The sequence below is a fragment of the Lissotriton helveticus genome, chromosome 11 (genome assembly GCF_964261635.1).
Source record: "Lissotriton helveticus chromosome 11, aLisHel1.1, whole genome shotgun sequence".
Taxonomy (NCBI): Eukaryota; Metazoa; Chordata; class Amphibia; order Caudata; family Salamandridae; genus Lissotriton; species Lissotriton helveticus.
Genome location: NC_136072.1, coordinates 551,416,595 through 551,442,279, shown reverse-complemented (window position 1 = coordinate 551,442,279; position 25,685 = coordinate 551,416,595). Strand labels below are relative to the sequence as shown.

General features: G+C 46.2%; 1 protein-coding gene across 1 annotated transcript; it reads left to right on the top strand.

Annotated features, from left to right (window-relative positions):
• Positions 1-9,993: 9,993 nt before the first annotated feature.
• Positions 9,994-15,594, top strand: LOC144790841 (uncharacterized). Its single transcript, XM_078665508.1, has 6 exons — positions 9,994-10,047; positions 12,722-12,821; positions 12,928-13,026; positions 13,168-13,308; positions 13,501-15,101; positions 15,514-15,594. Exons 1-6 carry the CDS (start codon positions 9,994-9,996, stop codon positions 15,592-15,594), a joined length of 2,076 nt encoding a protein of 691 aa, XP_078521634.1.
• Positions 15,595-25,685: the final 10,091 nt, after the last annotated feature.

Sequence of the window (25,685 nt, the reverse complement as noted above, 5' to 3'; positions counted from 1 at the left end):
TTTGCCACCCCTGGCTGGCCATCCAAACTGACACAACTGGCTGATCACTCAGCTGGGGCAAGGTCGTGTAATCACCCCTTGCTTAGGTATAGTATTCCTATATCCAACCTTATCTGGACACATATGCACCTATAAGTCACTCCTATGGCAGGCCTTAACAATCCTGAAGGCAGAGTGCTTGGTTTTATGTGAGATGGTGCTCTAGCATGATCTGAGCCTGTCTGCAGCTTTCGGAACCATGTCCTTATAGCTGTTCCAGGGTATTGCCATACCATATACTCCTAAGTGCATTATGAACCTCGCGGTTAAATGCTATCTTTGGTTTGGCTTTATCAAAACATGTTGTGTAAGGTGTCATACACTTTGGAATACTACGCCCTCGCCAGTCCTGGCGACGGGGGTAGCATTCCACCCTTCTAGAAGGAGAAGACTTGTTACTTTCCATAATCCCGGTTAAAGTAAACCAGAGCCTCAGCATCACAAAATGGATGCTGCTGCCACAGACACAAGCCTGGCCTCCTGCTGCTGGACAAAACTCCGGCAGGGGAAGCCTGGACAATAGGTTTCCTGTCACAGGGAGGTGCTAGCACCACCCAGACAGGAGATAGTGGATTGGGGCAGGGAGGGCTGAATGAAACTAGACACTGCCTGGGGCACACAAGGTGTCCCATGCATAGGCCAGTTCAAACCGGTGCTGGCGCACTCCAGCCCCAGCTCTGGTGCAAAACTGGACAAAGGGAAAGGGGTGTAACCACCCCCTTCCTGGGTCCCACCCATAGGAGGGACCTAGCAGGTAATCCTGCCCCTTGATTGGAACAAAGGTAGGAGCTGTGTCCTTAGACTTTACATAATCCTGACTGAAACTCTGATACAAAACTCTGGACCCTTTGACATCCTACTCGACGTAGAAGACTGAAAAATCTCCCTTGTGGTCAAGGAGTGACCACCCTGTGCAAGCAGGCACCATCAAGCGCTCAACGGTTTGCTTTATCGTTGCTCCCGCCGGAGCTCGAACGACAGAACCTGACAAGACCCAGACTTCCAGACATCCAACAGCCCGATCCACAGCCACAGCAAAGCTGAGACCCGTGGAGGCGACGAGAGACTGGGACCGGCCATCTTGGAAAGCCAGCAAAGTGCTTTCTGTGCAGCTCCTGAGGCACCCTTGAAGCTGTGTATTGGGGATTGAGAAGCCCCAGCCCCGAGCATCCTTTGCACCAAAGATCACCTCTCCACACTCGCCGAGTGCTGCGTGGGGCCCTTTTGCATTTTCCTGCTCGACGCGTCTGTCCGGTCACTTGCCCGTTGGCTAGTGGCCTCTGTGGCGATGAATCTTTGATTTTCCAATGCTTGTCTGGTTGCTCCAGACTCGCCCTTGCTCCCCTTAAAAGGAGCAGCCCATCAGACCTTGCTGGTCTGATCCAGAAGCCATCTTCGATTCCTGCGTGGGTTGCATTTGCCAAGGCCTGTTGACTCCGAATCAAGAACCGACACCGCCGACAGCGAGAGCCTTCGTGGGACAGTCCGTGTCCAGCACCTGGTTGTCGTCGACGCCTCCTGGTCCACGTGGCAGCGGAGACAAGCTTCTCGACAACCACCTGATTGCCCCCGACATCGCCTGGTTCCTTCCTGGTTCCATTCTGGTCACCGGCTAGTGACCCAGACTCTGTCCCCTCTGCTTTCAGGTACTCTACATCTTCGATCCACCCTTGGATCCAACTGGACTCTTCTCTCCTGGTCGCCTGCAGCATCTTTTCTCCAAGGCTCCATAGAACTCCACGGCGAAACCAGACACACTTTGACACCTATGCACCCGCTTCCTGTGGGTGAGGTAACGCGAGTACTGCAGTGCTCCTGTATAGATTTACACTCCTAGTGTCCTAGTTTTAAGTGGTTAAGTTCTAGTCAGAAGACTTCCAAATCTGCAACTTTCTAACTTTATGCACCCATTGACTTCTATAGGTGCACGCATGTGCATTTAGACACTGCACCCGCATCCTGTGGGCCTCCTGCTCCCTAACTGCTGTTAGTCCAGTGTAGCCCCAGCGATTCCCAAGGCCCTAGGCCTTACCATTGTTCGTGACGTTGTTCTTATACCACTATTTTAGTATATGGTTTTAAGGGCACCAGGGCCTATCCATATTTGTGCAACTTTTGTATGTTATATTGAGTTACTTGTTATACGCTCGTGCTCCTGTGCTCATAAAGAGTTAAGGGGATTAATTTAGAAATATAGACATATATATTTGGAATATATAACCTGTGTGGTGTCCTTTCATCTGGTATTAAAAGGTTTGCATATGGTAAAACAGCTGGCTTCACATGCCCTCTTGAGTTTAGCCTAAGACTGCTTTTGTCCATGCTACCACTAGGATAGCTGGTCTATAAGGTTGACTTTACAACCATCACCATAAGGGTTGTTTGGACTGGTGCAAGGTGCTCACTAGAATAGTGAACATCATATACCAGGCCAACTTCTCACAACAACGACCTACTTAAACATGTTCAGGGTGCTACGAGACCGGCCTGAGACAGAAATTATAATAGACGGAGACCTCAACACGTATCCTGATCACACCACTGATAAATCTAACCCACAGAGTGTTAGGATGGCACGGGTCGCTCAATGTGTGAAGGATGGTATGCTGGAGTTTGGGCTGCTGGATGCATGGACGCACAGAAATGCGAGGGTACTGGGGGGGACCCACATCACACCGGCAACAAAGGGCTGGTCCCGCCTAGACTATTGGCTGCTGAGCGAGGGAGCACATAATTGGGTCACGGATGTTCGCAATATCCCCAGAACACTATCGGATCATAACCCGGTGGCCCTAGCGCTACACATCCCGCACAGCCCGCACAAACCATTCACATGGTGCTTCAGGGCGGAATCACTACTTGACCCCATATACGCTGACACTATCAAATCAGCAATAATACACTACTTCGAAAACAATGTGGGCTCGGTGGACAGTAACGAAACACTATGGGAGGCCTTCAAGGTCATGATCCGGGCACATGCATCAGTACTAGTGCGGGGATACTAAGGGACATCAGGGGCCGTCTCTCTACAATAGAGACAAAATTACGGGAGCTGGAAGCGCAATATGATCATGCACCCTCAACTGCCCTACTTGTAGACATACATGAACATGTAGACGAATACAATACATTGGCGGAAACGGAGGTGAAATATTTATCCAAAAGATACGTAGGCCGAAGATATGGAGAGGGTGGAAGACCAGACAGGACACTAGCGGGGCGTCTTCTGAGCAGGACCTGCCAACCTCCCATAGATATAACGAGGTTAGCAGATCATATGTTTTTGGTCTGTCTCCCTGGGCACAGTCTGTGCTGTATCTCCAGCTTTTAGTTCATGCAAGTGATAACGATATTCTGTTGATTATTTATGAAGATTCCTTTTATTAAACGATTTTTCTGTAGTTCAAGATGTTCTATTCACATCTCTTATCACATTGGTAATGCATTTCCATATCAATTCAATATAACATATATGCATATCTCCTCTTCCCTTTCTCCCAATGCATTTCGGAGCCTTGCGCCTTTATCAAGGGAATAATCTGTCAAAGAAATGATAACATATTACATTCAATATTATGTTCGGCATACTAATGCCACCAAACAATGCATCATATACAAAATGTTGTTTCCAACTATTTCACATGCGTCTAAATTTTTAAGTTTAAAACGAAAATGATAGCATGTTTTAACCAAAATTTAAATGCGTGAAACATATTATCTATATTCCGGGCAAATACTGCACACGTAGATACATTTTATCAACAGGGTTGTAATGCGGGTCTTCGCGTTGGTATTGGGTTTGAAATCGCTGCTTAAAATGTTACTACACGTTGGTGTATGTAAGCGCCGAAGGTTAACTCCCTAATGTATTCTACGCTTGCCGAAGCTCTGTCTCGCTTGATGCCATTATTCTTCGTGTGAGCGTGCTCACTTACTTTACGTTTTGACCCACTAACTGTTGGATGTGGTTCTGTAATCTTTGCTGAGCTTACCGTGTCGGCGTTCTGCAACCGTTACGTTGTAGCACCGCTTGGTGTACGCTGGAAACTTGGCTGACGCGTCTTAGGGCGCGGGTCTTAACGTGTGTTTTAAATGCTACTCAGTGTGAACGCGCGAAGTTAAAGAAACAGTTCCAGATTTATTCTATTGGTGGGGATGAATGGATACATTTTACGCCTACTTGCTAAGTGCATGTGCAGATGGTTTGTGTGTGTGAAACATATCATGGTTCAATGAAGCATTTATAAATAACAAGCAAATTCGATCCTGCCGTTCAAACCCATTGGTTTCATCGTTTGCAAAAAATAAATCCAGTGGTTCTCTCGTTTAAGTAACGTTTTTCTATTGTCTCTTCCTGGTCGTTTTTCTACTTGTTCTAAAATGCATGCTTTTAGTTCATCCACTTGGTGGTGTGCTTCTATGAAATGTGTCGCTATGGTAGACTTCATCATTTTGGTACTTATATTGCTCTTATGTTCATTGAGCCTGACTTTTAATTTTCTCTCGGTTTGCCCCACGTAGTATTTACCACATGGACAGCTTAGAAGGTAAATTATGTTAGTTGAATCGCAGGTTCCATTGACTCTTAATTTTATCTTTTTTCCATTCTCAGGATGTCGGATAATTTCTCCTTTCAGGATGTTCGTGCAATTATGACAATTTAAACACGGTATAGTTCCCTTGTATCTAAATGTCATCTCATCGCTACTGCTGGATTTTAACAATTGTCCAATGTTTTTAGACCTCGTGTATACAAACAGAGGTTCTTTTGAAAATATTCCTTTGAAATCCGGTTCAGTGGATAATAAAAGCCAGTGTCTTTTTATGATCTTTTTGTAGTGATGGCTCATAGTGGAAAACTTGCTCACACAGGTGATTCTTTGATCTTCTTGTTTATTTCGTGGTGCAAATAGCTCTTCTCTGAGCTTCTGTGAGATTCTCTGTTGGGCTTGTTGTAATATTGTATCCGGGTATCCTCTGTTCTTAAACCTGTCTATCATGATGTTAGATTGAATCTCCAAATGTTCTGGTTCCGAGACTACTCTCTTGACCCTCATCAGTTGTGAGTACGGAAGATGTCTTTTTAGGGATGGAGGATGGAAACTATCGTATTTAAGTGTGTTGTTTCTATCTGTATCTTTTCTGTATAGATTGGTTTTGAAACCCGTGGGTGTGTTGCTCACTTCCACGTCCAGGAAATGTATGACATCTTTATTAGTTTCCCACGTGAATTGAATCCTTTCGTCTATTAAATTCAGTTCTTGGATCTGGTTAATCAATGTCTCTTGTGGTCCATCCCATGCTATAAAAATATCATCAATGAACCTTGCATATAGACTGTGATCTTTCCATGTGGGTTTTTGTAGAATTTGAGTTTCCTCAAAGTTTCTCATAAAAATATTCGCATATGTGGGCGCTGCTGGATTTCCCATGGATGTTCCACTTTTCTGTAAATACCATTTTCCCTGGTAGTTGAAGTAGCTGTGCATGAGAATAAACTGTGAAAGTTCCATTAGGAATATTTGCATCTCTTGATCATAGTCGCTTTCCAATAGCGCTTTCTCTATTGCTTCTAAGCCCAAGTTGTGGGGTATCGAAGTATACAGAGATTTCACATCAAAGGTTGCTAGTATCAGTTGTTGTTGTTCACTGATTCTTGTGTTAGACAGTTTATTCAAAAAGACGGTAGTGTCTTTTATGTAGAATTGCGCCGCCATGGCACTGGGTTGTAGATATTTATCCAGGAATTTTCCGATGGGCTCCTGTATGCTGTTTCTAGTTGAAACGATGGGTCGGCATGGTGGTCTTTTCAAATCTTTGTGCACTTTTGGCACCATATAGAAGGTTGGATTTTTTGGATATTCTTGTATGAGATACTTTTTGGTCCGCTCTTGAATGATCCCTTTGTCTACTGCTTTTTGTATGATCTGGTGCAGTGTTTTTTGTATTTCTTGAGTTGGATCTTTCTCCAATTGCATATATAGATTTTCATCCTCCAGATGCTCCATTACTTTTGTTTCGTAATATGACCTGTCCATTATTACAAGGGCTCCCCCTTTGTCGGCTTTCTGCCATATGATTTTATCGTTGTTACTGATAGCTTTAATTATTCCATGTTGTTTAGCTGTCAAGTTACGAAATTTCTTCGCTTTCTTGGTATTAAGATGGTGTATATCCTGTTTGCACAGTTGCTCAAATAGATCAATGGTTTTATGGCTAACTGGGGCCATGTAGGTGCTAGTCGTTTCCAGTCCTTTTAGTTGGTCTTCTTCTTGTTGTTTGTTTTCTGCCACTATGTTGTCAAAAAAATTCCTTAACCGTAGTTTCCTTGTTAGTTTGAACAAACTGGTGTCTAGTTCCAAAGTATTGGTATCTGCAGTTGGTACAAATGATGTGCCTTTTTGAAGGGTGTCGGATTGTATTGAAGTTAAAGGCCATTGTGGGATATTTATTACTAGGTTGTCTGTTGTTTTTTCTTGTCTTTCTTGGCTGTCACATTCCTTGTTTGTGGAAAATGTATTTCTTTTTCCTTTTCCCCTACGGGGTCTCCCCTTTCTTCTTGGCCTCTTTCTAAAAAAGACTTATCTGTGGATGTGGTAGCTGTGGTTTGTATTTTGGAGTTTTTCGTTTTTTGGTGAGTTGATGCTTCACTCCCTGTTGATGAGGTATCTGTTTGTGACATATATGGTTTATTTTGTCTTCTTTTGGCGTATATGTCCGCCCACGTGTATACCTCTTCCAGTTTGTAGTCCAAAGTGTCTCGTCTGTATTTTCTTATTTTTCTATCATTGACTTCTTGCGTGTGCTTGGCCAATTGATTGGTGATGTTTGCTATGATATTGGTTAATTCTTCTGATGTTATAAGTTTATACACATCTACGGGTGGGATGGCCGAGCCAGAAATGGATGCATATCTAGATGACGTGGCCTGCGCACGGCTGTCAGACGGGCACCGTCAATACCTTAGCCTCCCGATAACTATAGAGGATGTAACGGACGCCATTCGGTCACTCCCAAACGGGAAGGCTCCTGATCCGGATGGCCTATCTGCAGAATATTATAAGGCCCATGCCGAAATCCTAGCCCCTCACCTATTGGAGATGTATGCTGAGGCGTATGATGCTGGCCGTCTCCCCCCCACACTGCGCCAGGCAATGATCATTACTCTGTTAAAGAAAGATAAACCCCCGGATCGCTGTGAATCATACCGTCCCCTCTCCCTTATTAACCCCTTCCATGCTCATGACGAGCTGAGCTCATCATGAGTTGCGCCGCTCGCATGCTCATGACGAGCTCAGCTCGTCATGTAACGCGGCTTTTTAAAAAAAGCTGCACAGCGCGAAAAAAGCCGCCACACGCATGCGGTTAACTTAGATGCCAAAATCCTAGCAAAAATTCTTGCCACTAGGCTCCAACCCCTCATGCCGCTCCTTGTGCTGCCCGACCAGGCTGGGTTTATCCCAGACCGCTCCACATCTCTTAACCTGCGCACCATCTTCGCAATGCTACATGTCCTGAATCCAGACCTTCAAGCTGTCGCGGTACTTTTAGATGCCGTGAAGGCATTCGATTCCATAGAATGGCGATATATGATACACATACTGCGAAGAATGGGTTTTCCTTCAATGTTTTTACAATGGATCCCGATACTATATGCGGAGCCCTCCGCGAGAGTACGTGTGGGTGGGGATTCATCTGAGCAATTTGCGGTGGGGAGGGGCACACGACAGGGATGCCCTCTCTCCCCACTACTATTTGCTATAGTTCTGGAGCCGTTGGTTTGTAAAATACGCCAGATTCATCGGGCGGCGGCTCTAAATTTCAACAATCGCCCATTGGGGATCTCATTATACGCGGACGATATGGCCCTGTATGTTCGGGAAACGCACACGTACTTGTCCCCTATCCTGCGCGAATACGTTAAATTTGGCCTATTTTCCGGTTTGCACATCAACTGGGACAAATCCATAAGTATCCCTTTGACGGAAATCACTACCCCCCCTCCGGTGGAGTACCCGTTGGTCTGGTCTGCGGACCCTGTCAAGTACTTAGGGGTGTGGATACATAGGGACCCTCAGATAGTGATCACTGCAAACTATGGCGCTGCCTACACTGCACTGGTAGAGCAGGTTGACAGGTGGCGGTGTCTTCCACTTTCCCTGGCGAACCGCATCTCCATCATAAAAATGGTAGTGCTACCCAAATTATTATATCTCTTTTGTAATGATCCGGTCCCTCTTACTTTACATTTTTTTTAAACGCTACAGACTCAGCTGTTAAGGCTTATGTGGGGCGCCAAACCGCCGTGAATAACCTGGAGGACTTTATCTTCAACCTATGACAGAGGGGGATTTAATGCACCAGATTTTTATGTATATTACTTGTGCTGTCAGGCTCACTACGCCTTTTACTGGTATAATCCACATGATTTTATTCCGCATGTCGCGGTTGAAGAGGGAGAGATGCCCACCCGATCCCTTTACGCGGTATTCTGACGCATAAGTAGTAAGTCGGGATACCACTCATCAAAAATTCCTGGTCGCAAAAGTGACATGTCTGGTTGCAAAAGGCTGGTCGCAATTTTGACAGCTTTTGACATGTCTGGTCTTAAACTTCTGGTCTCAATTTTGACAGTTTAAGACCAGGACTGTTTAAGACCAGGGTTTGATCTGGCCTTAAACAGTCTGGTCTTAAACTTCTGGCCTTAAATTTAACAGCTAGGGCAGCAAAAACATGTGGTAATTGTGTATGTGTTTAAAAGTGCATAGAAAAACTGCCTGGTTGCAGGCTGGAATGTCTGGGCACTTTTAAAACTGGGGGTTTGCAGCCTGCTGCTGTTTGAACAGCTGCTGGGGCAGGCCTGAGTTCCCCAGCCCAGGGCCTGGGAAGAAGAATGTGTCATGTAGGTGTCAAAGCTGTAAAGGGTCCTCACAGTCTTAAACTCCTGGTCTCAATTTTGACAGTTTAAGACCAGGACTGTTTAAGACCAGGGTTTGATCTGGCCTTAAACAGTCCTGGCCTTAAACTTATGGCCTTAAATTTAACAGCTAGGGCAGCAAAAACATGTGGTAAAACTGCATGGTTGTAGGCTGGAAATGTCTGTGCATTTTTAAAACTGGGGGTTTGCAGCCAGCTGATGTTTGAACAGCTGCTGGGGCAGTCCTGAGTTCCCCAGCCCAGGGCCTGGGAAGAAGAATGTGTCATGTAGGTGTCAAAGCTGTAAAGGGTCCTCACAAACCTACCTGTGGTAATTCTCTCTAAAACCCACACAGCCACCCCTGAGCTTTGAGATAAGATAAAAGACAGGGGGCCTGTAGATCAAAGCTTCCAATGAGACCCTGAAACAGGGTGTCAGCTGTTAGGATGTAATAAACACATCACAAAGCCTCTGGTCCCAAATTTTGGCAGGTTAGTTCCAACTTGACGTGGCTGGCAGGAAATTTGACATATGAGTCCCAAGGTAGATTCTGTTCCCGGGCTCCCTAATTCCCAGGAGAAGGGGTCACGTAGGGGTGAAGAGTTTTACACCGGCCCCCATTGTCTAACCCCACTCTTCCCAGGATAGGCCTTGAGTTTGAGTAACAGGTGTCAAAGTAAACAATGTTGTACTGTTTATACTGTACAAGGATAGAAAAAAAAGGTTCCCATCCAAAGGCCACCATGACATTGTTCTAAACACCCCTCAAGTCATAAAGGGGTGTGGGGGGCTTCTAATTAGCATGCTAGGACAGGTATAAAAAGGCCCCTCATGGAACACTGCCAAACACCCATTCAAAAAACCCCCTTTGAGGAGCGACTGGCGTGGATTGTTCTGCTGTACCTGGAGGACTCCTGCATCTACAACCCAGTCACAAAACCTTTGTGGATTTCTACACCATCAAGCCCTTCAAAACCTTGGGGAGTGACTGGCCTGGATTGTTTTGGAGCCAACCCAAGGAACTTAAGGCAAGAATGGACCGGAGCAACTTTTCCCAGATTGACACCGCCTGTCAACATGTAGAGAAGGTAAATAATGGATGGCGCAATGGTGTATTAGGGTGTACATGTAGTTTGGAAAAAAGTTGCACTTTTAAAAAATAGTACTATGTAGTGTGGATTGTAAACTGTTAATCTTTAAGGCGATGTGCTGTGTTTAATGTGAATAAAGGTTTTGTTGAAGGATGGAGTTTAAAAAGACCTGAATTGTAATGTAAAGGTGTTTAAAATGAATAAAGGTTTTGTTGAGTTTAAAAAGCTATGTGTGTAGGTATTTAGTGTTAATGGGGTGGTGACGTAGGGTAGAGTTTGCAGGCTATGTATTTAAGGGGCATAATGTTGTAGGCCTTAGGAGGGTACATGCAGAGTGGAACAGGGTATTTTACAGCTCATAGAAACATTTAACCACACTGTAACGGTACCATAGGGGCTTTAAATAATATACATGGCATATAATAAAAAAATTAATAATGCCTGGTTGCACTCACCAAACCGCTGTAGAGAGTTGGAGGGGTCCATGGAGGGCTCCGGGGTCCTTGCTGTTCCTTGGGGGGTCCTGAGGGCCTTGTATTTAAAAAATAAATAAACCCTGGGGCCATTTGTCCAGGGGGGCTCCTGGTGGGGCGCCATAGTCCCTTGGGGTGTCCTGGGGGTCTCTGGGTCCCTAGTGCAGCGTTATTTTTAAACAATGCCCCGAGCCCTCTTCACCATGGCGCTGCTCGGGGGCTCTGGGTGTCCTGTGGCTCCGGGGGCCCTGTGGCTCCGTGGGGTCCCCGAATGCCGAGTTGTGTCGGTTTTTAATTGCCCCCGAGCCCGCTTCTCCATGGGGCTGCTCGGGGACTCGAGCGTCGGTCTCCTGGTGTCCCTGTGGGGCTGGGAGCCACAAGTGCCGCTTATTTTTTTTTAAAAATATGCCCCCAGAGCCCGCTTGCCTCGGGCGCTGCTCGGGGGGTGGGGGTCTCGGTGTCTCTGGGCCTCCGAGGCCGTTCATTGTTAAAATAATAAATAAAATGCCCCCGAGCCCGCTTGCCTCGGGCGCTGCTCGGGGGGTGGGGGTCGCGGTGTCTCTGGGCCTCCGCGGCCGTTCCTTGTGTAAATAAAATGCCCCCGAGCCCGCTTGCCTCGGGCGCTGCTCGGGGGGTGGGGGTGGGGGTCGCGGTGTCTCTGGGCCTCCGCGGCCGTTCATTGTGTAAATAAAATGCCCCCAGAGCCCGCTTGCCTCGGGCGCTGCTCGGGGGGTGGGGGTCGCGGTGTCTCTGGGCCTCCGCGGCCGTTCATTGTGTAAATAAAATGCCCCCGAGCCCGCTTGCCTCGGGCGCTGCTCGGGGGTGGCGGTCGCGGTGTCTCTGGGCCTCCGCGGCCGTTCTTTTTAAAAAATAATCCCCCACGAGCCCGCTTGCCTCGGGCGCTGCCCTGGGGCTCTGGTGCAGGACTCCGGTGTCCTTGGGAGCTGTGAGGGTCCTGGGGGCAATTCCCCACGGCTCCACGTGGATCCAGCAGCAGGCAGCATGGCGGCTTGAGCTTCTCCGGGGTTGCAGCAGGGTTAGGGCCGCCCCCACCAGTGATGAGCTGGTGACATCACTGAAGGGGCTGGCCAAGCCCCTGCAGGCCCGGTGTGTGTTTTTTTTTTGTTTTTTTTTAAATTTATTGAGAGATAGCGCGAACACGAAGGTGTCCGGGCGCTTCACAATAGGAACAGAACTGATACATGAGAACATTACAAAAGAACAGATTACAAAAGCATACGTTACAATAATGAAGCAAAATTACAATTGTGCGCCAACAAAGTATAAGAGGTAGTAAACGGTGCATTACAAAAGTGACAATCGTGAGTCAACAAAATACAAGAGGTAGCAAACGATGCATTGCAGGAGGAAAAAGTGACGTGTGCAGGTTACAAAAAGCGTACAAAATAAATATAGAGGTATAATACTGCAATATATGTGAGACTGAGAGTTAGCGCTGTAATGTGTCAAAGCGCTTTACACAAGAGCCTTATGCAAAACATAAGGTCTAAGAATTACAGGTGTTACATAAAAGATACAAACTGAAAAAATACTGGTTGTTAGCGCAAATTACAAGAGCAGGCGATAAGTTACATTCGCAAAAATCTCAATGGTGAGCAAAGTACAACAGCATACGTTAAGTTACATGAGGAAAAAAGTGCAATGTGTGCAGGTTACAGGTAGAGGTAAAATACTGCAATACATGGTAGACAATGGGAGGCAATACAAGAGGTAGCAAACTGTGTTTTACAAGAGAAAACAAAGTACAGTTAGAGCTATAATACTGTAATATAAGGCAGACACTCAAGCACAAGAATAAGCTTTATGTAGGCAATTGTGGCAATGGCGCAACTATTTAAAGCACTCAAAATGTGAGAGTTATTAAACAATGTGTTACAAGAGAAAAGTGGCATGTACATGTTACAAAAGAGTAACCGGTATATAGGGTAGTGGTTAAATGTCAGAAGGGCCATGTGTACCTAAAGTGGTTTACCCCATAAGCAAAGGATATGGCGCAGGTTGTTTTTTAACATATGTTTTAGCGCAGCACATGCAACGCTTTTTTAAAAATGTGTGTTGGTGCACCCCGCTTATCAGGTTTTAAATGTATACAGGAATTGTTTGAAGTTGTGATACTTTTGTTTAAGAAAGGCGTTTACTAAAACCGCTGCTTTTTTTTTTTTTAATGTTTAATACAGGTGCAAGACCCTGCAAATGCAACCGTCACCAATGTGCCCCCTGCGCTGGCCCCAGCTGTAATAAATAGCAACGCTGGGCACTTGTCAGCCCCGCAGCCAGGTATATATATATATTTAAAGTTATGTAGTTCTACGTAGTTTTGTACACCAGTCTCTCAGAAGTTCTCTTTTTTCTAATGGGCTCTCATGTGTGTATGCTTTTACAGCTTATGACCCTGACCTACAACAAGCTTTTGACGATTTTATGGAGTACATCGAGGCTCAAGACGCTCTGAACACTGTGCAAAACACTTCAGTTCCTACAGGTAAATAAAAAGACAGCTGTTATTTAAACTGTCTAAGACGCTGGGTAGTTGGTGGGGTAGGCCAGAGTCCTGACCCTGAGGATGTATAGAGGTAATCATCAGAAAAGATGTCTAATGTTGGGTATTATTTTTTCTTTACAGGTGTCCCTACGTCATGCCAGGACGTCGTCAAGGTCCAAGAGGCGGCGCATGGTTCAAAAGAAATCCCTTTGAAGAGGAAAGCTTCAACTTCTAAAGTGGGACCACTGTCAAAGAAAGGAGCTGCAAAAAGACCTCTTTCAGGTGTGTTTTTTACAAAAGGGTGTGAGAAGTACTAGAGGTGTTACAGACTCTCAAGCAGAAGGCTACAGCTGGTTGTAGCAAAGCCTATATCAAAAAAGGTGGCTGTGTAGGACATAGCCCGCTGGTGCTTGTATGTGTTGTTTTTTTTTTATGCTTTCTCTAATATATATATATTTTCTGTTTATATTTTAGAAGCGGCTCAGAAACATGCGGCTGAAGAGAGGTCGGTGGCGCCCTTAATGGACATAACAACATCCGTCCAGAACAACGGAAGCGGCGCGAAAGGCGTGAGTAGGCGTGTACGCCAGGAAAAACTCTCTACCTACTACACACCAAGCAACACGCTGAACAACCAGCTACAACAATCTATTCTGCACAGGGGTGGGGTCAACACTGGCGGCCTGCCTACAAACCAGGCCTCCCTTAAGAAGAAACATAGGGACTCAGAGAACCTCCCCAACCCTTTAAAACGTGTGAAGGCCTGTAAGGTATTCACAGATCCCCAAACAGAACAGTTAAACATGAAGAAGAAGACACCGGAGGTGCTCCAAGAGGGTCAGGCAAAGCTCTTAAGTCCTGAGAAGAAAAGCCCTAGCACCCCTGAGCCCCAAGCTAGCCCCTTAGATTTATCTATAAAAAAGGATGCTAAGCCCTTGAATGAGACCTATACAACCTTGAGCCCCAAGGAGGTGTTAGTTGCACCTGTGGGTGTAGAAGAGGCGTCGCCACCACAACCCCCTAAAACATCGCGCCTCTCAAGGAAACATCTGAAGCTGAAACCGGGGGTCCCTAAGCTACAGTTAGCAGAGACCCTCAGCAACCCTAAGGCAACGCCGGATCCACCAAGCGTCCTGAAACCCCAGACAGTGCCAAATAGAATAACTGTACATGTAGAGGTGCACGCCCCTGAACAGCCCCCAAAACCGGTTGTAAGTGTTCAGGCACAGCCTAGGGTCTCAACAGGTGATACTGCGCAACCCCTAGAAGGTCCTTCTACCACGATTAGCAACTCTCTTGAGGCGTTGAGGGGGTTGGTAGACAACATAGGTAGAACCCCAGAAGCGGTGTACCAAGGGTCTTTGAGCACAGAGGGTTTACAGAACACAGGTAACCAGGCACCACACCCTACCACCGACATTTCAACTAGGCCCCAGGATTACAACGACACCTCCTCACAATCCTCATACCCTTTGTCCCCGAGTACCCCTCCAGGAGCATACGACCCTACCAGCCCCACGGCCATCCACATGTACACCCCCGTGTCCAGCCCCTCTGCCAACCCCGTGTACAGTCCTGTGTCCAGCCCAGCTGCCAATCCCGTGTACAGTCCTGTGGCCAGTCACGTGGCCAGCACAGCTGCCAATCCCGTGTACAGTCCCGTGTCCAGTCCCATGGCCAGCACCTCTGCCAACCCTGTGTACAGTCCCGTGTCCAGTCCCGTGGCCAGCACCTCTGCCAACCCTGTGTACAGTACCGTGTCCAAACCCGAGGCCAGCCCAGCTGCCAATCCCGCGTACAGTACCGTGTCCAGTCCCGTGGCCAGCACCTCTGCCAATCCTGTGTACAGTACCGTGTCCAAACCCGAGGCCAGCACCTCTGCCAGCCGCGTGTACAGGTCCGTGTCCATCCCATGGGACATGCCCGTGTACAGACCCGTGTCCAACCCCGCCTTTGAGGGTTGCAGTATAGATGGGACTGGGGGGTTGCCTCCATTTATAAGACCTCGCAAGGTGTGCCCCCCTAAGCAGGAACAAGATGGGTCTGTAAACACAGAAGATGTATTGAAGACACACGTAAGAGAGATACAGATGGCGGTTCGAAAATTAAAACGGCAGGCGAACCGTGCACTCATAAGAATGGATATGGGGTATTCCAATCTCATCAACAAGAGGGAGGCCCAACATCTGGTCGTGGCCAGGGTTGGGGTTTGTAAAAAAGACATCATACAGATGTGTCAGGCGGCTGTGGCCGACATACAAGGTACACATTCATGACTATGTAAGCACCAACCCCTAAAGACCCCCACAACCACTGGTGCTCATAAGAGACCCTAAAAATATAGCCGTACGGTCCAGAGGTTAGTGACAAAGTCTGGACGCTTTTTAAAACTGCTCAAGCAACGCCCAGTTGGTACCCCACAAACCTTCAAACAAGACCCCAATGTTTCCATAGAACCCTTCAAACAAGACACCCCTGTTTCCCTAGACCCTTTCAACCACGGTACCACAGCTTCAAGATCAACGCCTGAAGCATATAAGCCAGCACTTCACCACCGACAATACATAGGGGCAGGGTCTAACATACCTAGGGTCGGCCATTTAAAGGGGGTAGGGGGGATGGCAAAACTCCAAACAACGCAACATTCAGAAGGACCCAGGGGTGGAACTGTAGCGGGGGCCTCCATGAACAAGACATCCAACGACAGCGACCTACCTGTTCAGATAGGCTGGGGCTTGGTATCTAGAAAAGCCTGGGCCCGTAAAAAAAAACAAAAGTGGCTTAATAGTACAAAGCAACGCCGGCTTTTAATAAATAAGCTCAAGAAGGCTAGAATATGCGCTACCCGCAGGTTTACAAGGACCTCTGAGACAGGGACCACCCTGACCTCCCAAAGTGACACATCAGAGAACACCTCCACAAATCACACTCCTACTGATGAGGGCCCAGAGCCCTTGTTTTTAGAGAGTGTTAGGAGTTACACTCGCAATGTAGAGAGGTTTAGGGCCGTAGAACACTATGAGGAGTTTAGATTTGTTAACCTACATCAAATAACATCAACCACTCACGGTGTTCTGGCTATACATCAGGCTGTGCAGGAGCTCATAGAAAGGTTGTTACACGATGTGGGGCCTAATGACTTTTTCCAACTCCGCTTCCAGGGGCAGGGTTTTGACACACCTTTGTTCACCAGGCGGAAGACCCGAGATGTTTTTGATGCTGTGCAATTTTTAGAAAACCTCTCAAGGCTTTTACAGAGTAAGGCTGAACTAGTCGCCTATGGCACGTTTAGAGTCATAGCCCTCATTGTACGGGGGCGTGAGGGGGGTGTTTCCAGACCCTTAAAGAGCGTACTATACAGTAAAATAATTGGCAAGAAACAGAGGTGGCTGCTCAACTTTAGCAACGCCACTGCCAATACATGTCTGGCGGCCAGCATCGTGGGTCTGTTGATGACTCGCAAGACCCCTGACGCTGTCATCATGTCTAGAGCTGCTGAAGCCCATGAGGTTCTTGAAATACCTCCTGACCGAATGGTCGGCTTTGGTGATATAGGTCTTTTTGAGAACTATTTCGCCGTGACGGTGAAAGTTCTCTATCACAGCAGTTCCTGGAAGTACTTTACAACCGGGGAACCTGTGAGAAACAAGACCGTATATGTCCTCCACATGGAAAATCATTTTTACGGTATCTTGAACCTTAAAGGTTTTCTGGGGGCCAAATATGTGTGCGCCCACTGCGATCATATATACAACAATAAAACATACCACCAGTGTGAAATGTGTTGTAAGATGTGTCAGAGGGACGGCTGCATAGAAGACGCTACCCTAAAGGTGAGGTGCGGCATCTGTAGGTTGTTTTGTCGCTCGCAAAACTGTTTGAGCATACACGAGCAATCTTACAGCTGCGTCCCTAAAAAGGACTGTAGCGAGTGTGGGCGGTATGTGGCAGTGAATCACAAGTGCAAAGGTATGATATGTCCCCGTTGCCATGTATCTTACAAAGCCGGTACCAACCATCAGTGTTATATGGTTAAAGGTCCATCTCAGACCAAGACCGAAGACTATATAGTGTTTGATATAGAGTGCACACAAGAGACGGGGGTACACCAGCCTAACTACATTTACGCGCACCATCTAACTTCCGACGACAGTTGGGAGTTTGAGGGACGAACGTGCGTTGGTGATTTCCTGAGCACTTTCATTCAAGCCAAATTCCAAGGATATACCATGCTAGCCCACAACTCGAAAGCCTATGACTCCTTCTTTATTCTACGAGACATGATTCGTGAAAAGATACAGGTGGAACTCATAACCCAGGGGTCTAAACTGATGCTGATGACGGTATGTCCTTTAAAAATACGCTTCATAGACACCCTGAATTTCCTACCCATGAAATTGAGCAAGCTGCCAAAGGCCTTTGGGTTCCCAGGGTGTAAAGGGTATTTTCCACACTTTTTCAACACCTGGGCTAACCAGAATTATGTGGGACCCATGCCGCCTCCTGACAGCTACGGGGTTGAATACATGATGCCTGATGAGAAAGTGAGCTTTCTAGAGTGGTACTCTGAAAACCGTGAAAAGGAGTTTCACTTTCAAACAGAGTTGAAAGCTTATTGTCAGGCTGATGTAATGATCCTCCGGCAAGCTTGTAACCTCTTCAGAGATGTTGTGGTGTCTATGACTAAAGAAGTCAAGGCCTTGAAACCTAAGACATTGACTAAGAAAGTCAAGGCCTTGACATCCAAAACCCCTGAAATACAGCATGCGGTCGAATACATAGACCCATTTCAAAACGTCACTCTGGCATCCATGTGTATGTCCATCTACAAACACATGTTTTTGAGGCCAGAAACTATCGCTCTAGTACCGCCAGACCTCTATAACGGTAAACAGAAACGTTATTCAACCCCCTCTATCCAGTGGCTCATGTACGTCTCTGAGAAGGAAGACATCCAGATTCAACATGCATTACAGGCTGGTGAATTCCGCCTGGGCCCCTATTACCTGGACGGGTACTCTGTAATTAAGGGTGTGCCGACAGCCTTTGAATTCAACGGCTGTTTTTACCACGGCTGCCCCAAGTGTTACAAGCCCCACGAATATAACAAAATGCTGGGTGCCAAATTTGAACACTTATACAGACGTACTCTGACAAAGGCCCAGTATGTTGAAAACAGTGGCTTTGCTATGAGAGTTCTTTGGGAGCACGAGTGGTTAGACATGTTAAAAACCGACACAGACCTCTGCTCTTTTCTTAAGACTCATGATTTACCCACACCTTTGGAGCCCCGAGATGCCTTATTTGGGGGGCGTACAAATGCCATACAACTGTACAAGGCCGTTGGTGAGGGTGAGAAAATACACTACTATGATTTCACCAGTCTGTACCCTTTTGTGAACAAGATGAAGTTGTACCCGGTGGGTCATCCCACCATCATCTATAGAGATTTTAAGCCCCTAGACGAATACTTTGGGCTTATCAAATGTGAAATATATCCTCCTAAGCAGCTTTACTTCCCGGTGTTACCATGCAGAGTCGATGGCAAGCTAATGTTCCCCCTCTGCCGAACCTGTGCGATGCTTAAAGAGGTTGACGGCTGCACACACACCGAGGAACAAAGGATGCTCACAGGGACCTGGTGTAGCATCGAGGTACAAGCTGCCTTAGAGAAGGGGTACAGGCTAGGTAGAGTACACGAAGTGTGGCATTTTAAGAGCACTACAACACAACTCTTTGCCCCCTACATTAATTTGTTTCTCAGAGACAAGCAGGAGGCCTCAGGGTATCCTGAATGGTGTACTAGTCAGGATGCAAAACAGAAATACATCGATGACTACTATGCTCACGAGGGTATCCGTTTACGATCCCATCTGATAGAGGTCAATCCTGCACGCCGACAGTTAGCCAAACTCTGTCTCAACTCCTTATGGGGAAAATTTGCACAGCGCACAAACCTTTCAAATACTACCTTAATATCAGATCCTGATGAACTGTTCAAGTACCTGTTTGCCCCATGCTACGAGGTGTCCAGCTGCGAGTTTATCGATGACGATACCGCGGCTTTGTGTTGGAAATATGCCCAAGAGTACCCCACATCGAGTAACAACATAAACATTTTCATAGCCTGCTTCACGACAGCCCACGCTCGTCTAGAGCTTTACGGGGTTATGGATAAGCTCCAGGATCGCTGCTTGTATCACGATACAGATTCTGTGATTTTTCTGAGCAAGCCGGGGGATGAAGACCCTCCTCTAGGAGATTATCTGGGTAACCTAACCAGTGAGCTAGATAAGGACGAGTATATAAAAGAATATACTTCTTCAGGGCCTAAAACATACAGCTACCGTACCAACAAGAACAAGGTGTGTATGAAGGTCAAAGGGATAACATTAAATGTCAGCAACACCCTAAAAATCAATTTTGATAGCTTGAAGAATCTGGTGCACGAATACGTTACAGCAGACGATTCTGAGAATGCTAAAACCATAGTCGTGAACCAACCCTGCATAGTCAGATCCAAAAAGAAGTGGGAAATCACAACCGAGCCTCTACATAAAACATTGCGAGTTGTTTTTGATAAAAGGGTCCTGACCACCGACTATAAAACACTGCCTTATGGTTATTAGGCCCATTAGAGAGACAGCCGCCACAGCATGGACGCCAGGTTACAGCATCCATTCTCCTGCGTGCTAGCAGGACCCTCAAACTGTGGTAAAAGCTACTTTATAAAAAAGCTCTTAGAAAATGCCAACTCTGCTTTATCACAAACCCCTAACAACATTGTGTGGCTTTATTCATGCTGGCAGCCTCTTTATACAGACTTGGGCAGTCGGTTCCCACATATCAAATTTATAGAGGGTATACCGAATAACCTCAACGATGATGAACTACTACCACCAACCCTTGTAAATATGATAATTGTTGATGATCTGATGCGTGAAGGTGGTGATCATCCAGAGTTAGAGAGAGCTTTTACTCAATATTCACATCATCGCAATCTAAGCATCTGCTACATTGTGCAGAACTTGTTTTACAAAGGCAAGAACAGTAGGTCTATAGCTCTCAACGCTTCATACCTTGTTTTATTTAAAAACCCTCGGGACAAACAACAAATAGCTGTCATAGCTAAACAGATGTACCCCGGAAACACACACTTCTTCATGGAGGCCTTTTACGACGCTACATCAAAACCCCACGGGTACCTGTTGGTAGACTTAAAAAACGAAACTCTAGAAGACTATAGACTAAGGGCTGATATTTTTCCCCCAGAGCTACCTGTAGTTTACACACCAAAGCCCAAGACCAGGCCCTATAAAAAGCAGCGGTGAAGTCTTTTAGAACCATTTACAGGCCAGCCCTTATAACGCTCAGTGGTGACCATGTCTACACACCTACGCCGCAATTTAGCTCTCCTGAAAATGCTTGTTACAGCCAGCCCCCAACACCGAAAGGCCATCCTGGGCACCGCTTCTGACGATTTAGTGGCCGCCATTTCAGAAATAGCCCTAAACACCCTAAAAGGCAACGTCCCTATATCAAAGCGTCAGTTACAGGTTCTGAAGAAGAAGAAGGGGCTCATCAAGAAGCTCAGTAATAAAAGGGGCTCACTCATAACAAAGAAGAAACTGGTGAAACAGTCTGGAGGTTTTATAGGTAACTTGCTGGGCATAGCTATACCTGTAATTACAAGCCTCCTCTCGGGTCAGTGATGGATCATGCCACAAAAATGTATCTGGTTCCTAGGCAGCAAATGGAGCAGCTGGGGTCCACCACGGACAATGCCTGGGATATTCGTAGAAATGAGACTCTACGCCTGGATACTGAAATTAAGGACATTTTGAGCAGGACTGATCTAAACCCCTACGACAAGGCTAACCTTTACAACAGCACTCTAAAAAAATTCTTAAATTACTACACCCAGTGGAATACTGAGAAGAACAAGTTGACTCTATATACCCCAGACTCTGAACAACCAGCTGCTCAGGCCCCCGACCCTCAGCCCCTACAACCGCCTCCCGATGGGGCGACAGCTTCAGATACCTTTGCTGGAGACCTCCTAAAAAATATAGGTCAAAGGCACAGAGGGGCTGCGCAGATGCTGATGAGTAAACTAGCCGCTTCTAAAGACCTAGCCTCTTGGAATGAACGCGGCGAGTTTCTCTACAAGGGCCAACCTGTTGCAGGGTCGCATATGTACGATCTAGTCAAAGGTCTGACACACCCCAAAATCCTAACGCCTCAAAATGCACCGAGAGGCTGGGAGCAGTTTCTGAGGGCCGCTGCTGAACTCAATATACCCTCCACGCTTGTTGGTAATAATGAACACCGGCGCCTGCTAGACAATTTGAAGAGTCCCCTACTGCCATCGCCTACAGGTTCTGAAGGCCCTAGACTATCTCCTACTTGGTCTACCCCTACCCAGCCGACGACATCTCGAAAAAAAAAAAAGACATTGACCCAGCCACCCATCGCATGGATTTTTGATTAATTGTGTGTGATTTTTTATTCCTAGGTTTCTGCAGTAAAGTTTTGTCAACTAAATATTTGTAATAAACACCTTGTTATAACTTTACAAGCCGTCTCAGTCGTCTTTCAAAAAATCATTTCATGTTGCATGTATATTGAAATAACGAGTCTGAATGCATGTTTTTAAAAAAAATATAATGTCTTTTATTTTAAACGTTCAACTTTAGACATACAACTGTTATAAACCCTTACAGTTTTGACAAGGTACATATTCTGTTTTCACAGGTCTGACCGACACCCAGGTGTTTTCTTTTACATATTTCGCAACTATACGGTCATTGTTAACAAGATCCCCCGGATATAGATTTAAGAAATTTCTAAACGAAAGACCCTGTGACATTTTACTGATAAAATAAATACAATGTTCCCCGCATGTGATGGCCATGGAATCCTGCACCCTTAGTTTGTTATACTCCACCACAGCTGCAGCTTTTTTCACAAACTTGAATATAGGAGTTGTATAGAGTCTGTGCTCGGGGAACTCTGCGGTACTGTCAAACACTATAACCTTATCAACATCTATAAACATGGCCGCCCAATGTGTCCCAGCCTGGTCATGCGGGTCTGTGTTAAAGACTAGGGTGCAGGGCCTTTCTGCCCCTATTTCGCCTGGTAACCCATCGCTAGGGAAAACACCCAAAAAGTATTTCCTGGCGTATTTATGTCTGCTTAAGAAGTCACGTATCTGCACCGTATCCATTTCACCAATGTTTTTAAAGATAGTCAAACAAAATCTGCCTTGCGTGGTTGATCTGAATGATGCTGTCGAATACAGAGAATACGACCATGTTCACATTAGTCTGTAGTGGAGCTGCGAATCGTATTTCAGCTTTTAGATTCCCATTTTTGACCAGGTTGTAGTGATCGCCATCTTCCATGTCCGGTGTCAGGTCGAATGCGAACAGTGTGTATCCACGGCCATAGCCTTCTCTTGACACGGCTACACCGCAGTCCCTTTGATGCTTTCCTGTTATCGAAACCAGTCCTTGATATTCCCTGATGTAATGCCTTGCTTCAAAACTGGGGGTGTAGGGTTTTGCAGGAATCACATTGCCCTCGTGGACCAGCGCTGCGTAGTTGATGTTGTAGTGTTTAAAATTGAAGGGGTTTGAGCCATAGGTGCCACTAAAAGCTGTATTGTCCACAAACCCTATGATGATGAGTTTTGGTAGCTGTCCCAGAAATAAATTCTGCTGTTGTGTTAAGCGGGTACCTGCAGGGATGCTGAATACCTTCAGAGCTACTCTTTCCACAGCGTACTTGGCGTTGGATATTTGCAAAGCTTCGGCGTGCGCTAACCTGACGCTCGGGGACACTTTCACTCTCTTTACAAACAGACTCGCAGACAGTATGTTCAGCTTGTACTATTCAGCATCCCCGTTGATGAGGCAGAATGAGTCCTTGTTGCGATTGAGCTTGATCTTAAGATCAATTCCGTTGATGAGCAGTTTATCTTGGAAGAAGAGGTCCGAATGTATGCGCCCCAGGAGGTCAAAGGTACGGCTGGCTGCAGCATGCCCCGCTCTTTTTATAAAGCCCTTATTATCACCATCCAGAGCTGTGATTTCAAACTGACCGTGTGTATCCCTGTGAAAGAGACCCGCTGAAAGTTGTGTGTCAAGGGCTTCGCTACTGTAATTTAGAATGCTTTCTATGTAGGCTCTGTAGGCGTACATGTTATCGTTCTGGGTGATAAGTCGGTCGCCCAGGGTGATGTCCACTTGATTAAACATGGTAGCTAGAGGGTAAGCGATCGGTGCCACTTTAGCGTCGTCGGCAATGTCGGACCCATCCGCTTTTACGATTTTACACATAAGATGCAGCAGAGTGTTGTTGAGATCCAAATACATATCCGTGGCCCCTGACACATAAAACTCTATAGGTGCCAGAGGTGTCAATGCTGCTAAAGGTGACACCTCCATGAAGAAGCTGTTTTCGATGCTTGTCTGCGTAGGTTTTAGACTAAACAAGTCTAACTCTGATTTGGCGCACTCTCCAGATCCACAATGTACGAAGGCCATGGCTGTGTTTACAAGTCTTTAAAAAATATTTACTTTAGAGCCGGTTCGCTTCTTCACAGCTCTCTTCCGTCTTGGAGCTCTTCTTTTCTGAGGACGTTTTGAAGAGGTCCTCCTTTTTTTATAGGGGGCTGGGGGACCCCTGCGTCTGGAAACACGCCGTTTCCTTTTGACACTAGCGCGTGGCTTATACATCAAACCAGCTCCTTCTTGAGGTTGCTTGTTCATGCGCTCTGCAACCGCCGATGTAACAGACCCCACCACCTCCTGGGCAATGTTCGTGGCAGCAGCCTTAACATGAGGCTTTGCAATTTCATAGCCTCTTCTCAGGAAAGGCATAGCTCTTCTAAACAGACTCCTAAAGAATCCCCCTAATCCAGCCCCGTACATAACAGGTGAACCTTGAAAGTACGGTGGTCCTCCATAACCGGCTTGACTTCTGTAATAGTCTCTGTACATAGACGGATCTCCGTAGGTTTTCATAACCACCATGATGGCTGCTTAATACCCTCTGTCGTGTCTAGGCCTTAAATGAAGCTTGACAATAACTTTCCCGTATTTAAAGGCCACCGGCTCAGACTGATCATCGTAGATCATAATTGAAATAGTGTCAAAATGGTTTTTAGAAACTGCGACGTAGTCGGGTTTGTTAAATTGTATGTTGACCATGGTATTATTATCACCCTGTACATGCACCCACCTTAACAACGGCGAGTAACTATCACCTATCCTCTGAGACTCTACAATATCGCTGTACACATAGAGCGTGTAGAACCCCCCATTAATATCGGGGCACGTGTGATCTTGTGCCACGGGGCTTTTCACATGTTGTACTGTCCCTAAAATCCTTCTTAATTTACCTGAACAGTTAAACAGGGTGTTTCGATTTATGGATTTAAGAAACACCTTCCTTCTCACATTATCTAGCACCAGATGAATATTCGGATGTGGTTCTATACTGGCTATGGATTTGTTGATGGCTTCGATAATGCTTGTTACGTGTGGGTAGTAGCCTGGTGGGAAGGATGTGTGTATGCCCATGGGCTCCTGGTCCCTCTTGATGTAAAACTTGGTTTCAGCCGCTGTAAATGTATTCCATGTTCTAGGGTATTGTATTTCTGTTAGGGCGACCTCCCAGTCCCCCTTCAGGTCCACAGCCTTAGCCAATTTGACGGTGTAATTAGAAATCTGATTGTTGGGGAACATGTCCTTAGAAGCGTTGGATGGTAAGGTTATATAAAAGGGTGTAGTCTCCATCGTCGCAGCGGCTTTTAGTTCACACACCCTTCAGGGAGCTGGCCAACACCCAACTGTTAAATTTCTCAGGCCATCCGCGCCATTTGACATATGCCTGGCTCTTAGCACCGGTACCTTTCCTTTTCAGAACCTTTTCAACCCTATACACGCGGTTTGGATCATCGGGCACCTTTTGTAACTCTTCCTTGTAAAAGGATCCTGACACCGTTTCCCCATCGTAGTGCTTTAGCCTGTAAATATACACCCCTTCCTTAAGCTCCACACTTTCCACTATAAATATTTCATCACTAAAGGTCTGTTGGTAACCCTTCGTGAAGACTCCTTTCAGTTTTGAAATCCTGACGTGATCACCATTTTTAAAAACAGACTTCTTCACCTTTGTACCAAAGTTAGACCCATACACGTTTCTCCAGGCAGTTAACGAATTATCAGTTGTTACCTCTTCAGGTGCCATTTTGATGGTCCTATGATAACTGGCATTATATACAGCTATAAAAGCCTGTAGAACATCCACGTATCTGTATGTATTGTTGACCGTAAAATACCGCCACATCTTAGACTTTAAAGTTCTGTTAAACCTTTCTACAACCGCTGCTTTTACCTCCGTGTGTGTTACAAAATGTTGAACATTATGCTGCTTTAATAATTTCTGAAATGACTTGTTTAAGAATTCTTTTCCTGCGTCTGTTTGTAGTTTTTGAGGAATACGCCCCTTATCGAAGATGGCTTTAAAAGCGTCTGTGACGCTAGCTCCACTTTTATCACGCATCGCCTCTGCATACGCATACTTGGACAACACATCTATGACTGTTAATATATAACACACACCGTCGTTATGTTTTGCTATATCTTGAA